The sequence below is a fragment of the Microcebus murinus genome, chromosome 1, assembly GCF_040939455.1.
Source record: "Microcebus murinus isolate Inina chromosome 1, M.murinus_Inina_mat1.0, whole genome shotgun sequence".
NCBI classification, from domain to species: Eukaryota; Metazoa; Chordata; class Mammalia; order Primates; family Cheirogaleidae; genus Microcebus; species Microcebus murinus.
Genome location: NC_134104.1, coordinates 150253568 through 150269617, shown reverse-complemented (window position 1 = coordinate 150269617; position 16050 = coordinate 150253568). Strand labels below are relative to the sequence as shown.

General features: G+C 46.4%; 1 protein-coding gene across 1 annotated transcript in view; it reads left to right on the top strand.

Annotated features, from left to right (window-relative positions):
* LARS2 (leucyl-tRNA synthetase 2, mitochondrial) overlaps window positions 1-16050 on the top strand; it is a 157199-nt gene that overhangs the window by 112525 nt on the left and 28624 nt on the right. The window contains exons 15-17 of the mRNA XM_012770326.3: window positions 10312-10412; window positions 13652-13834; window positions 15767-15936. Of these exons, the coding sequence (XP_012625780.3) occupies window positions 10312-10412; window positions 13652-13834; window positions 15767-15936 (454 nt within the window). The remainder of the gene's footprint in view (window positions 1-10311; window positions 10413-13651; window positions 13835-15766; window positions 15937-16050) is intronic.

Genomic DNA, 16050 nt, shown 5'->3' with positions numbered 1-16050 from the left:
TCCTGTACTCTGGGAGGCTGAGGCAGGAGGATTGCTTGAGGTCAGGAGTTCCAGACCAGCCTGAGCATGAGTGAAACCCCATCTCTACAAAAAAATTAAAAAATTAGCCAGGCTTTCCCCCTATCCGTTTCCCCACTTGGAGTTTCCCTCCCTCCAAAAATAGAAAAGAAAAATTACCCAGGCGTGATGGTGCACACCTGTAGTCCCAGCTACTGGGGAGGCTGAGGCAGGAGGATCACTTGAGCCCGGGAGTTTGAGGTTGCTATAGGGTAGGATGACACCACTGTACTCTAGCCAGGGCGACAAAGCAAGACTCTGACCCCAAAATAAAAAATAATAAAAACAAAAGTAAGACATGTCTAAGATTAAAAATTTTTAACTGTACAGTAACTGAACATTAATACTTCCCTCCTTGTACCCCACACTCTATCCTTTTCCTCATCTTTTAACTTTCCTTTGATTTCTCCCAGATAAATACTTTGCTTATTTCCACATGTGTATTTTTATTGATTTACTCATTTTAAATGTCACTTATATTGTGTATATTAACATGTCCTTTGCTTCTTTATTTAATAACATAGCTTTATGATCTTTCCATATCAGCACATATAAATCTCATTCTTTTTAATTTGTGCATAGAATTCCATCATATGGATATACCATAAATTTAAGCAGTCACCTACTTTTCTAATTACTATTGCCAAAAAAATAGTCCAGTGACCCTATATTCTTAGCAAGTATTAATATTTAGGAGTATATCTGTAGGGTCAAGTACTAACACTGGGGAGTCCTGGGTCAAAGGATATGTGTGTTTTAAATTTTCATAAATAATATATTACTTTTAAAACCTCTTTAATACAGACTGAGACCCAGTTTTATTAAAATGAAACACACTGGAACCTCCTTCCCTTCACCCTACCCTCAGGCCAGCTCGCTGACCCTGCAACCTGCACATGTAAATTAAAAGAAGTCTACTGTACAGAAAACTAATTTAGGGTATAAATTAAATGCTTAAAATAATTTTCTCCTAAATAGTCCCAGAGGCCTTCATGTGTAAAAATAAACCAATCTGTATCAGAAAGACACTAACCACATTAACAGCGTTATCCTCGGGTAAATAAATTAGCTAAAATGTACAGTAGGTTCTGGAATTTACCAGTCTGCTTTGCATTTATCTATGGAAACTAATTTATCTGACTACATGAAGATTACCCTTGGGGCTGGGAATTACTTCTTGTTACTGTCCTTCTTGCTGAATATTTGTTTAAAGAAATTAAGTTCAATCCCTTGATATAAACAGATAAAAGTTTATGTTCTTTAAAGAAAACATCCTCCTTTGAATAGTAAGAATTGGTTAGAGGTTACATTTAAAGACCAAATACAACTCAAGAAATATCTCTTTCTCACGCAGTTCTAAAAATAGCAACCGTCTGTAAGTGATCTCTGGCCCCTTAACAGTAAGGCATGTTTCTGCCAGTTTCTGAATAATTATTTGTAGAAGTAATCAATCAACCAGTGTTTCAGTGGCCGGCTATCCTAAGGTATAGCACAGGTTCTATCTGGCTATATGACTTCTTTACAATATAGCTTAAAACTATATTCAAAGAGGAGAAAAAGTTTGTGGCATTCTAACATAATTTTAAAACGCCGTTTTAGGTATGCTTTGTTATACTCACATGCACTTCTAATGTATAAAGCTTCTGGGTAACACCCAGAATTTGCTTCACCAGCAACTTTAAAGAACAGTGACATGGTATAAATTGAAATAGACCTATGCAATTATTGCTTTTTAATTCTTTTCAGGATGATAAGATTCTATTCCATGCTTCCCCTGCCTCTCCCACCAAAAACGATTTACTTTAAGTACTCAGAAGGCTGACCATGTTGAAGAAGGTGCAAAAAGTCACCTTAGCTGTTTCTCGTCACTGCTGTCAGGGTTACTGCTGCTCAATCCCATCAGGGCAACGGTAACCTCTGAAAACCGGAGCCTTTCCTCTTTATCGGAGGTTTGCTTTGGTAAATCAGTTCGCCATAGATGGAATGAAAATCATCTGCTCATTCAGAATTCTCCAGTTAGAATTTTTAAGAGCCTCCAAACAGGTGCTAGGGTTACCAGCATGAGCCACCTCACCCGACCAGTACAGTGTATGTTCTGAGGCAGGGAAATGCGCTGAGCCGGTTTGATTCCTGGGTGTGGGGCAGGCATCCGCATTTAGCTTCCCTCCTTCCTGGTGGCCAGCAGCAGGATGAAAGCTACCAAGAGGGGCGTGTTATAGTGGGAGAACATGCTCATGTCCACAGACCTGAGATCAGTAAGCTTGTCCTCTCCCTTTGTGGGAAATAGCTATAAACATGGAGTCTGGTCAGTTTTTTTGTTGTTGTTTTTTCATGCAATTCAGAGACACACTAAATTTCCTGAACTGAAATTTTCCCTGCAGTTTGCAATCAACAAAGAGTGGTGGCTGTCAGAAGCAACCTGCTCTGGTTTCTCCTGCATGAATGGCCAGGCCAGCCCCCCGCTGACTGCAGAGAGCTCAGCAGGCCCCATCTGCGGAGCTTTCTCCTGTTTCTCTGATCAGCCAGAAACAGGGCTATTGGGGAAAGGAACAGGAAGAGAAGAGAGGCCGTACTTGGGTCTTGCTGTGTTATTAGTAAGGCCTCCTTGTTTGCTACTGGCTGGCTGCTGGGGAATGGGAACAGTGATATTTTAAGAGTGAACTGTGGCTAATACTTAGAAACTGGGCAAATTACATGAACATGATGGCCCTAAGGCACAGAGCAAGGAAGAAGAGGTAAACTTAGTCTGATTTAATGAAAAGTCCAAGTAAAAAGCAATTTGCAGAGATCCACGGCCTTCTATTTTCTTTTCAGGTCTACATGAGTGCACCTAAGCAGGTCAGGAGAGGGGGCAGCAGGCCATCCAGGGCTTCATATAGGAAAATGTCATCTGCAGCAACTGGATAGGGCTCTGCTGTGTCCTGAGATTCTTTAGCCCCTTGTAATTCGTACATTCCTGTTTCATAGTGATTTGTATAAGGGCACTTAAAATAGCCTATATCAATCTGTGTTCTCAAGTTCCTTGTTTATCCTAATAATTTGCAGCCCTCCTCACCCACTCCCTCCCTCCCTCTCAGTTTTTCTTTTTCCCTCCTTTCTTCCTGGGACAAAGGTGGCCTTCAATGGCCAGCGGATATCAACTACAATTTCTGAATTAGTGGCGTACTAACTAACAAGAAAGCTTGTAGCTGTGTTTCAGTGCAAGTAAACATGATCTACCTCTAGGGGTGGTGGTGAAGGAGTAAAAAGAAAGCTAACTGGGAAAAATCTATGACTGTCCTCAAGGCAGAGGCCCTGCGTGATGCCCTAGCATGTGATGGTCTCTGAGTCAGAAGGGCTTCGTTGGTGGCTTAGAGTTGCAGATTTTTCACTCTCTTATAAAGTTCCCTGCTGTGCACAGTCACTATGATGAATGAGTAACTCAGCTGCTAACACGAGTTGCTTCCCAAGTACCATCTGTTGAGTGAATAAATGAACAAATGGGAAATACGTTACCCCAGTTGTGAATCTGATGATGAACTTGGCGATGTGGTGTGATGTCTTCTCCAGCAGGCCTGGGTTCCAAGTCCAGCAGGGCCTGTGAAGTTCCCTGGTCCTTTATTCCCCATGCACCTTGCACCCCTGTGTCACACTTACTGCCTCTTTCTTATAATGTTGATGGTTATTATGAGAGTGTCTTGGGCTGCCTGTTTTACTGCAAGCTCTCCAGTTAATTGCAGAGTGCTCTGTACCCAACTGTCACACAAGTATGTGTTGAATGAAAAATATTCAGAGTTAAGCCGCATATAAGGGTAGATGTGGTAGGTTTCGGCCAAGAGAGTGAGAGCCGATTCCCAGAGCCCCGTGGAGCATTCCCTGGAGCCCTGGAAGAGTGGAGGGAAAGCACCTGGGAATGAGCAGGATTCCAGGAGCTGGGAAGCGCCACTGTCCCCACTGTGAAGTTCCATGGGAGCACTGTCCAGGCACGCCCCCCACTCTCATTCTCTGGCTACTGCTGACCTTCCTACCAACTTGTCACTGCAGAAAGGGGGTGGCCCCAACTGGGAGCCGTGGCATCCAGTGTCTTCTCCTTCACCTACCTCTTCCTTCCTTCCTCTCTTGCTTCCTGTGTCCCATCCACATTATCCCTCACCTCCCCTGCTGATAGGTTTAGTCATTCATTCACAAACCAAGCTTGATTTTAGTTCAAAGCCATTAACATTTATTGAGCATCTGTTATGAACAAGGCACTGGGAAGGGTCTTTAAGGATTTTCCTCCTCCTCCTTACACAGGAGGAGGCCAGACAGGTACGCACCTCACCTGAATACAGAGGCACAGGTAGCGCACGGGATGCATCGAGGAAAGAACAATTGATTCAGGCAAGAAAGTTCTGAGACACCTTCCCAGTGGAGGAGGCATCTGAGTTTATCCTGGAAGGAGTAGAGTTTTGATAACAGTTTAGGGAACAGTGTGAATAAGGATATGCACGTGTGGGCAACATTTGGAAAGATCATAGCAAGTGAAAAGGGAGAGGGAGAAGTCCTTGGTGGCCATGCTGAGGAATCTGGGCTTGATTTGGAAAGAGGAGCAAACACTGAGCAAATATTTGTTGAAGAAATAAATGATGAATTTTACATAATAAGTCTGTGGGGTTTTTTGGTTTTTGTTTTTAAGACAGTGTCTTGCTCTGTTGCCAAGAAAGAGTGCTGGGGCGTCAGCCCAGCTCACAGCAACCTCAGACTCCTGGGCTCAAGCAATCCTACTGCCTCAGCCTCCCGAGTAGCTGGGACTATATGCACGCACCACCACGCTTGGCTAATTTTTTCTATTTTTAGTAGACACAGGTTCTCACTCTTGCTCAGGATAATCTCAAACTCCTGAGTTCAAGCTGTACTCCTGCCTCGGCCTCCCAGAGTGCTAGGATTACAGGTATGAGCCACCGCGCCCAGCCATAACTCTATGATTTCTGATAACATAGTACTAAGAATAATTCTGAGGCCCAGTCTGAGTGAACCAGGAGGTGCTGCTACTGATCGGCGATGTCTGAATGGCTGTAGGCAAGGGCACTGGGGCAGATGGGCCAAGTTGTGCCAGCCCTACTCTAGATGACCCGTCTGAGGTGGCCCCTGCCATACTGCACCCCCGGGAGAAGACAGACAGTCCAGAGGAGCCTCAGCAATCATGTTGCATTGTTGCCAACTTCAGAAACTCAGACGTACTCATCTAACTAGCAGGCCTTGGTTTGGGGGCACTGCTGTTTGGGGAGGGCACACCTGCCGGTGCTGGAGAAAGCCTCCAATTCGAGACCCCTGAGATTCCCTCCATCAGAAATGGTTAGAAACGGTTTTGAAACAGGCGAACTAAATACTGGTGTTAGCAGTCAGGCCAGTGATGCCTATGATGAGGAGACAGTGCCTAGAAGTGGGAGGAGGTTGGTCACCTTCTGCTAATGGAGCTGGGCGCTGGTTATACAGGTGTGTTTATGTTTTTAAAATTCATCAAGTTATACCCCTAGGACTCAGACACTCCAATGTGTGTGCTATACCTCATTTAACAGTTCACCTAAAAAAAAAAAAAAAAGAAGTTTTTGGTTACAATTGTTTTTTTGGCTTTTTTTTTTTTTTTTTTTTGAGACAGAGTCTCACTCTGTTGCCTGGGCTAGAGTGCTGTGGCATCAGCCTAGCTCACAGCAACCTCAAACTCCTGGGCTCCAGGTATATGCCAACCATGCCCAGCTAATTGTTTCTACATATTTTTAGTTGACCAATTAATTTCTTCCTATTTTTTAGTAGAGACTGGGTCTCACTCTTGCTCAAGCTGGTTTCGAACTCCTGACTTTGAGCTCAGCCTCCCAGAGTGGTAGGATTACAGGGTTGGGCCACTGTTTCAGATCAGAAGAGGGAGTTTTAAAAAATAAGGCCAGAGGAGTTGTAGCCTTAGATCAGCTGGTATTAGGGTCAGATTTTAGCGTGTTGCGATTTTGTCCATTCCCAGAAGGTGGCGGTGTTGCACCACTTGATAAAATGGCAAAAAACGGAACAGAATTCCTTTTTTCTTCCCCAGCCCCTTCTTCAGGCTCAGTGCTGTTTATTTTAATCATTCTACCTGTCTTTATCTTTGGCTCTAGATTATTCTTTCCTAACTTCTATCCCCAAGATATCTATTTTAAAATTTAAGAGTGGACCAGGCCTGGTTCATTGGGTCAAGGAGGATTGCTTGAGGCCAGGAGTTCAAGACCAGCCTGGGCAACATAGTGAGACCCCCGTCTCTATAAAAAATATTTTTTTAATTCGCTGGTCACGGTGGCGCTCACCTGTAGTCTTAGCTACTCAGGAGCCTGACGCAAGAGGATCACTTGAGCCCGAGAATTCAAGGCTGCAGTGAGCTATGATCACACCACTACACTCCAGCCTAGGTGACAGAGCAAGATGATGTCTCTAAAAAAGAAGAAAAGTTTAAGAGTGACCAAAGCCATATACTTATCTGAGGAAGGAAAGGGAAAACCTCAAAACCTGGTACAGGAACACTAGAGCCTAAGACAGTCAAATTCATCCTACTGGGACAACATCAAAGAAAAGATTACAGTCTGTTTCTTTTGTGTTAGGCTACTTTGTGTAAAATTATTTGAGGAAAATTCCAATCTAAAAGATGAATTCGTGTTCAAAAACGTGCTCCCTGCACGTGTACAAATCTTCACATCGATCCTGCTGGTGCTGCAGTGAGGTACCCCTGGCTGTTAGGGGAAGGCACCCCTTCCCTGTAAAACACTAGCTTAATTTGTCTTGTGCTTTTAAATGTGTGTGCATCCAGCCTCTTTCTTCACCTGCAATAAAAAGTAGTCATGCAATTTTTTTGTTGGTTTTTAAACTGTTGTGTTATTCATGTAATGAGGTTAAAATCCAGGTGCTGCCTCAAATTGGATGGAAGGGGAAGGTGGCTGCAGGAGCTGAGCCACACCAAACAGCCAGTCTCTGCATCCTTCCCTCCCATGGCCAACTCGCCTGTTCATTTATTCATCCACAACTGGACCGTTTTTAAAGACGCTCATCATCGCTTGGGCCCAGTGCTAAGTGCTGGGGATAGAGGGAAGAATGAGACAATAGTCCTTGCCACCAACGGTGTAAGGCAGGGGATGGGCCGGTCTTTATGTAACCACAAAGGGGGGGCTGGGGCTGTGTGAAGGGGGCACGTGCAGACGACAGGGACGGCCACCTAGAGGAGGGAAGGCCTGAGCTCTACGGTGAAGGATGAGTCCAGGTTGTCCCAGAGAGATGGCATATTCCAGGAGCCACCAAGTATATCTTGGAGGAGGTGGGAGGCATGGCAGTTTTATGACTCTAAAGAGTTTATTAGGATAGATTTTAGAGCCTAAACAATGGTGTGATTACTTTTGTGCACATGTGGTATTTCTAACATTAACACAGTAGCATGCTCAATAGGCCTCATGACATCGAATAATGCAACCATATACTGAAGGAAGTCTCAAAAATACGTGTTACTTTTCTGTTTAAATATTAAATGTATTGGATCTTTTCCACCTTGGAAAATAAGCCCCCTCTCCCACCACCACCACTACTACCACACACGCGTGCACATACATACTCACACTCGTAACAAGATTTTAAAACATGAAGGCCAGGAATCCTTTTCTTCTAGCTGACCCTTGGTCTCCTTCCCATTCTCTCAGTTTCACTGCATCCTCCTGAATGCACTAGAAAGTGTCCTCTCCGTCACCTCTGTCCTCACAGCTATGATGGCAGGAGCTACACAGGGTACAATCAGGAGCCTTTCTAGAAGCCTCACTCAGTACCAAGGTCCATCGAAATTAGATGACCTGGAGTGTGAAATGAGAATCCTATCAAACTAACAGAGCCAGCTCCTTTCACTTACCTCTCTAGAGTTAGGTTTGCGGCCTGTTGGGCCTCATGGAGGATACTGGGTTTTAGAAACTCTAAATAAAGCCACCACCCTGCATAAGTGAACTTGAAGCACCTCAGGGTTTGCACATTGAGAGGTGCAGTGTGTCTCTGGTATGCGAATGCTCCTGCCCGCGGCCTTGAACAATATGAAATTCTTAACATTTGTTATCAGCAGATGCCTCCATGACTCACGCTTTGAGTTTGGAATAGGTCTTGCTGAAATTCTTCCAAATTGAATCGAGCAGGTTCTTAAGAATAAATAATTTCAGCCTTGAAGTAAAGTAATTTCAGTGTGAAAGTCAACCTCTTCTCCTCTTAAGAGAGAAGAAAAGTATATTTCACTGTTTAGCCAGTAAGGATGTGACTAAAACTGCTTCTTTAAAACAGGCAGGATGAATAAATTAAAATCCATTCATATTATAGAATACTAGGTAATTGTTTAAAAAACAAGATAGGTCTATATGAACTATTATGGAGAAATCCATTTATATCATTAAGTTGAATACCACAAAGTAATATATAAGATATAATCTCATTTGTTTAAATCCCCCCAAAAAATCTATAAAACCATATGTGGGTATGTACATGTTTATGTATATAAAAGCATTAGAAAACGTCTCCAGGCCGGGGGCGGTGGCTCACGCCTGTAATCCTAGCTCTCTGGGAGGCCGAGGCGGGCGGATTGCTCGAGGTCAGGAGTTCGAAACCAGCCTGAACAAGAGCGAGACCCCGTCTCTACTATAAATAGAAAGAAATTAATTGGCCAACTAATATATATACAAAAAATTAGCCGGGCATGGTGGCGAATGCCTGTAGTCCCAGCTACTTGGGAGGCTGAGGCAGGAGGATTGCTTGAGCCAGGAGTTTGAGGTTGCTGTGAGCTAGGCTGACGCCATGGCACTCACTCTAGCCTGGGCAACAAAGCGAGACTCTGTCTCAAAAAAAAAAAAAAGAAAACGTCTCCAGACTTTTCCAGGGGTACACACCAAACTATTAATAATAACTGCCTCCTTGGAGGGAAGTAGGGCTGAAAATGAGGGGTAGTGTTTAGATTTGAACAGAAAGGATATATATATTCATGTATAGCTTGTATGGTTTTAAAAAAATTTTTTTTTCTTTTTTTTTTTTGAGACAGAGTCTCACTCTGTTGCCCTGACTAGAGTGCTATGGCGTCAGCCTAGCTCACAGCAACCTCAAACTCCTGGGCTCAAGTGATCCTTTTGCCTCAGCCTCCCGAGTAGCTGGGACTATAGGCATGTGCCACCATGCCCGGCTAATTTTTTTTATATATATATATACATTTTTTTTTTTTTTTTTTAGTTGGCCAATTAATTTCTTTCTATTTTTTAGTAGAGATGGGGTCTTTCTCTTGCTCAGGCTGGTTTCGAACTTTTGACCTCAAGCGATCCGCCCGCCTCAGCATCCCAGAGTGCTAAGATTACAGGCATGAGCCACCGCGCCTGGCTGGCTTAAAAATATTTTGAAGAATATAAACAGGCACTGTATGTAAGGTTAAGGAAAAAATTAACCTCCCTGAACAGAACTCTAACCAAACCTCTGGGTCCTCGTGATCCTTTCTTGTGCTAAGCTCTGCATATGGCTGACATTTGTGTGGTTTTTTAAAACATTTGCAAGTATTTTCATGCAATGCTTTGATTTAATCTACCCAACAGCCCTTTGAGGCAGGGGTTTTTTACCCCCTTCTTACAGGTAAGCAAACTGACACTCAGAGCAAGTGATTTGGTTTGGCTCGTAGAATTCATTGAAGAACAGAACTAAAATTCTAACCTAGGCCTTCCAAATCTGAGACCTGGGCTGACTCTACTTTGCCGTAGTGGAAGTTAGACCTATAGCTAATACTTGCTGATTTGACTCAATTTTCTTATTTATAAGCAGCCATTTGTTTAAGCTGGGGTTTTTTTGTTTGTTTTTTAAGGGATAGGATCTCACTCTGTCACCCGGGCTAGAGTGCAGTGGCATCATCATAGCTTGCTGCAGCCTCAAACTCCTTGGCTCAAGCAATCCTGCTTCAGCCTCCTGAGTAGCTGGGACTACAGGTGCACGCCACCATGCCCAGCTAATTTTTCTGTTTGTAGAGATGGGGTCTCACTGCGTTGCCCAAGCTGGTCTTGAACTACTGGCTTGAACAATTCTACCCCCTTGGCCTCCCAAAGTGCTGGGATTATGGGCATGAACCACTGTGCCTGGCCTAAGCTGGGTTTACAAGTGGCCTTGGTCAGCCAGCCTGTTTTCTGAAGGGCAGTTGCTTCTGGCCATCAGCAGGTGAGGTCTGAGCTGCTGTCGTCATTATGCATTGTGTCCCCACTCCTCCAGCTTCCTGTCCTCTTTCCTCAGAGAGCCTTTCCATAAGCTGCTGGCCCAAGGCCTAATCAAGGGGCAGACATTCCGCCTACCATCCGGACAGTATCTACAGCGAGAGGAGGTCGATCTCACGGGTAAGAATGGCCCATCCCACCCCCTCCAGATACTCACAGAGGACCCAGGCACGGCATGAGAGCTATCGGGCAACCAGGCATCTGCCACTGGGCCCTGGCTGGGTGCAGAATCTGGGAGAGGGACCCGTTGGCCTCGGTCTCCAAGCCTCAGCGTGCTCTTGGCCCCATGTCCCTAGTGGCACAAGTCAGAACCTCAGGGCCACCACTCTGCTTACTCTTGCACACCCCAAAGCAGCTCCCGCTAGTGTTGCCCAGCAGAATGCCTCTCCCCGACTCCCCAGTCTTCCCTCTTTTTTTTTTTTTTTTTTTTTTTTTTTTTGAGACAGAGTCCTGCTCTGTTGCCTGGGCTAGAGTGCCGTGGCCTCAGCCTAGCTCATAGCAGCCTCAAACTCCTGGGCTCAAGCAATCCTTCTGCCTCAGCCTCCCGAGTAGCTAGGACTACAGGCACGCGCCACCATGCCCAGCGAATTTTTTCTATGTATTTTTTTTTCTTTTTTTTTTTTTTTTTTTTTGGCTCCCCGTCGGGGAAATGAACTAATTTTTTTTTATTTTGGCATATTATGGGGGTACAGATTTTAAGGTTTCAATAAATGCCCATTTCCCCCCCTCCCCCCAAAAGTCTGAGTCTCCATCATGACCATCCCCCATCTATGTATTTTTAATTGTCCAATTAATTTCTTTCTATTTTTAATAGAGAGGGGATCTCACTCTTGCTCAGGCTGGTCTCGAACTCCTGAGCCCAAACGATCCACCTGCCTCAGCCTCCCAGAGTGCTAGGATTACATGTGTGAGCCACTGTGCCCAGCCCAGACTTCTCTTTTCTCCCAGCTCTGCTGAGCCTTTTCCTTCCACTCTGTGTTTTTACCCTACTTCAAAGATGTTTCCTCCTGCCAGATCTTTAGGTGGCATGATGAGGGTGTGTCACATGCTCCCAGCACACAGCAAAATAGATGACATGCTAGAAAATTGGGGGAGGGGAGTGCTCATACATAGGAGCAGCTGTGAGAAACCCCCAGCACTCTGGCCTACATTTAGGAAAACCAGTGCATGACGGATGAGCTTAGGTACACACGACCTCTTAAATAGCAGGCAGCCTCCCAAGCCAGACACTAGAGAGAGGTTTGGGTGAAAGCAGTCAGTGGAATGACCCAATCAAAGCAATACTATCTCAGAATTTGGAATGGCCCATGGGAGAAAAAAGCTGGAGAAGCAGAACTGGCAGTGTCTCTCCAACACAAGCCAGACACGTGTGGCACTCAATTCAGGGACACATAAATTTCAGCAGTTAGCGAAGTATTCTCTGTGTTATAGGCAAGGCTGCCCATGTACAGCTGTGCAGTTTGTACACTGCACAAAGGCACCCAGCCAAGACAAAGAGCAGGGCCTGAAATCCAGCCACTTGCCAAACTATGTGTTTCAAGGCCACATCTGCCAAAAGGGAGCAACTTTTTGTGACTTCTCAACTTCTCTGCCCAGAAAGATACATTTTTTTCATAATTTGCAGAACAGTGCTGTTAAGAATAGACACAGCCCGAGGCAGGGTAGAGGTGGCAAGAGTTCCCTGAGCCTGGATAGAACATCTTCCAGGGCTTCAGTCAACATTTGCTCTGATGACCTGGGGCCAGGCGGCATTATGAACATCTTCTCCCTTCCCACGCAGACGTGCCTGCTGGGTGAGAACGCCTGGACCAGCAGGAGCAGGCTTCTGTCTACTTAACGGATGTACGTCTCATGATGCCTAGAGGTGGCCTTTGAGTATATAAATTGGTCCCTTGGAAGCTTACTTGCTGTTAGAGTGAGGGATTATTTGATTGGAAGGAAGAGAAATCCCCCCAAAGGTGGGTATAACACAAGGATTGTAGGGGCGTCACCCTAAAGTAGTTGCAGGAAACACAGGCAGGCCCCACGGCACATACGAAGTCACCGGCCATTCCTTTCTCCCTCTCTCTTTCTCACGCCTCTAGTTCCTCCTTCCACTTCTCTCTTTTCTCCTGCTCCGTTCTTCCTCTGCCAGACTGGGATGCTGTGTTCTCGCAATTTCGGTTTACAGAGTGACCTTGGGTAGCCACAGTGACAAGCCTTGCCCCAACTCCTTAGGACCTGATGATTCTAGTGCCCAACAATGTTGAAACAGAGTCTGTGTCTCTTGGTTCCAATTCCTGAGAAAGAGGCTTAGCTTTGTCAGGTGTCCTTACTGGTCCTATCCACTAGGGCTTGGCAACAAGGTCACCTTGTCTGAGCATGGCCATTTAAGGCCTCTTCTGTCAGCGCCATCTAGACCATGGTGTGGGTAGAAGAGGGGACACTTCCAAAGAACAGGATGTGCGTGGCTACCACCACAAAGGGACCGCCACATTGAGCGTGAGCTGGAGACTGAGCTCCACGTGCCCTGAGACATCGTGTTTTGGTGACTACAACATGGTGGGAGGACCAAACCTCAAAGTGAAGTGACCTCTCAGTGTGCTCTGCTGCTCTGAGACCCTGACAGGTCAGCTGCCAACTTGTGTAAGGGACCCTGAATCCATAAAGAAAACAGCAGCATGTGCAGCTTTGCTAATTCTTTTATCGTGTTTCCCCGAAAATAAGACAGGGTCTTATATTTATTTTTCCTCAAGAGGACACCGTAGGGCTTATTTTCAGGGGATGTGTTATTTTACCCTCAAAGCCTCAGCTCGCAGCACGCACAGGATGGCCGGGACCTGACAGGGGGAGCTGACCTTGTTGGTGGGGCTGCCCGCACCTTTCCGGTCACCTCTGGGATAGTAGCTGTCATGATGGGGCACATGAGAAGGGCTGTTCGTCTTCTTTACCGCTCCACGAGGAAATGCATGGGCTGTGCAGATGCGCTGCATAGCCATGCCCATCACTAGGTCTTATTTTCGGGGTAGGGCTTATATTGCGCAAATGCTCAGAAATCCTGCTAGGGCTTATTTTATGGGTAGGTCTTATTCTGGGGGAAACACGGTACCTCCCTTTTTGTACATAAATAATTTCCTTATAAAGGGGGAAATTATAGAAAAAACTGGCGCTGGCTATTATAATTATATTATTTACTCATGAAGGAAGGTCTGTGGAGGGAGGTGGGCCTCCTTTATTTAAAAATAAAAGCATTTTTATAATATAACATAGAGGGCGAGACAAGCACGTTAAGTGAATCAGTTCCATTCTTCAAATGGACACTTTTCATTGCTCACCCAGTATGGGTCACACCCCATAACTGTGTATCCTTTGGCATCTAGGTGCTGTTCCTGTGCATGCAAAAACGAAAGAGAAGTTAGAGGTGACGTGGGAGAAGATGAGTAAGTCCAAACACAACGGGGTGGACCCCGAGGAAGTTGTAGAGCAGTATGGGATCGACACCATTCGCCTCTACATCCTTTTTGCCGCCCCTCCGGAGAAGGATATCTTGTGGGATGTGAAGAGTAAGTCTCCTTCCTCCTCCTGGCCTGCCTCTCTTGTGATCTGCCCTGGACTCCAAAGGAGACTGGGGAAGGGAGTGCGTTGCTAAGACGGTGGTGGGGAACTCTAGGAATCAGTTCCATAGAGCAAGGAGCAGTGTGCCCAACACCCTGTGCCGTGTTTAGACCAGCGCAAGTGCTACCCGAACGTAAGCGAGCCTCAGAATCCCTGGGGGAACTCGTTGCAGGTGCAGATTCCCAGTCCTCATCCCAGACCTGCTGACACAGCCTCCAGGATGGGGCCCAGGGGTGTGCCTTCGAGCAAGCTCCGTGGTGATTCTGGCACATTCTACGGGGACCACACTTTGAGGACTGTTTCCTTGGAGATAGACAGGCTTCTGTGCTACCCCTATGCCTGCCGTGGTCCGAGAAGCCAGTGCTCTCTTGATCTACTTTGAAAGGTTTTTTCTAGAACAGTGTCATTCTCCCTCCCCAGTCCAGAAAACCCTGGTGAGCCCTGAGCCTGGTGTTGCCTGCGACCTTTCAGTCACTGCGCAGCAACCTCCGTCTCCCCTCTCGTGGAGATTTGTGTCTCCAGAGTTGCTTGTAGCTAAGATGACATGAAGTGAAAATCTTGAGTATCTGGCTATCTTACAGTACACTGCCCGACAGTCATTCATTTTTCCTTCATATAGTCTGCCCCAGGTGTCGTTATGGAAGAGATAATCGCATGCCTGGGATCTTGAGACTTGTGTGAAGTATGTGTGCTATTTGAGGAATCGCTGTTTATTTTGGCGTGCCATGGCTAGCAGGAGCAGTGGTCGCAGATGCCAGTCCTGGGAGGGCTTGGAAAGCGCAGACATACAGGCACAGCTTCTGGCTCCCACCCTAACCTGCGGGACAGACTCCAGGAATCTGTTTCTTTTTTTTCTTTTTTTTTTGAGAGAGAGTCTCACTCTGTTGCCCAGGCTAGAGTGCTGTGGCGTCAGCCTAGCTCACAGCAACCTCAAACTCCTGGGCTCAAGCAATCCTCCTGCCTCAGCCTCCCGAGTAGCTGGGACTACAGGCATGCGCCACCATGCCCGGCTAATTTTTTCTATATGTATTAGTTTGCCAATTAATTTATTTCTATTTATAGTAGAGACGGGTCTCGCTCTTGCTCAGGCTGGTTTTGAACTCCTCACCTTGAGCAATCCGCCTGCCTCAGCCTCCCAGAGAGCTAGGATTACAGGCGTGAGCCACCGCGCCTGGCCCAGGAATCTTTTTCTAGTCAGCCTCGCAGAAGGTTCTTCTGTGCCTCCAGGCTTGAGATCACCTAGCCCGGCGTCCAGGGTACAGGGACCTGAGCTGGCCCTAGTGTGGCTGGCCGTTCAGCTTCACCAAAGACCAGATTAACAGCTAGATTTGAGGCACATGTTTGAAACATGGAATACCCACACACCTGGCAAGGACAGGACGGGGTTAAAGTACCGTGAAGCAGTGCCGCTCCAAGCGTGGTCTGTACCCCACCGCCACTGCATATAACCCGTCCACGTGAGATCTCACTTTCACCAGTGTACGTGGACTCTGTCTGCCAGACACACTCTTAGCTCCATGGCATTTTTGTCACAGCAAGTTTGCTTAATCAAGGGGACAGTGCGCCGATGCACGTCCTGACCGAGCTTCTAATCTTGTCATGAGCGCGTGACGGTTGGTGGGTAGCATTTTGAGTGGCCCTTCCAGCCAGTGCTCTGAACGTCCGGGGCACTAAGATATGATGGACTCAGTCCTGGTCTGACCTCCCAGGCACTGGAAGCCAGGGAGGACCCTCCAGCCTCCGCTTGGAGAATCTGTCAGGGCACGGTGAAGCTTCCCATCAATCCACAGATGTCTTTCTCAGCCTCCAGCCTCGTTATCACCAAAGTGATCATTCTCATGTCCGGTCTTTCTCTTTTCATGTGCTGATGCTAAACTCAGCTGACGCTCTCCCCGGGGTGCTGAGATGGCAGCAACGTCTGTGGTCCTTGGTAACTCGATTTATTGAGGCCAGGGCGTCGGGGAAGGCTCCCCAGCCTCAGCTGCTGAGTAACAAGGAGAAAGCCGAGGCCAGGAAGCTCTGGGAGTACAAGAACTCGGTCATCTCTCAGGTCAGAAACCCTCTAGGGGGCACTGGTTGGTTCTGTCACTGAGCACTGTTTGGGAGCCTTTGCCTCGTGGTCCATGTGGCCCACCCCAAGGCAGAGTGGGCCACTGTGGGTCTT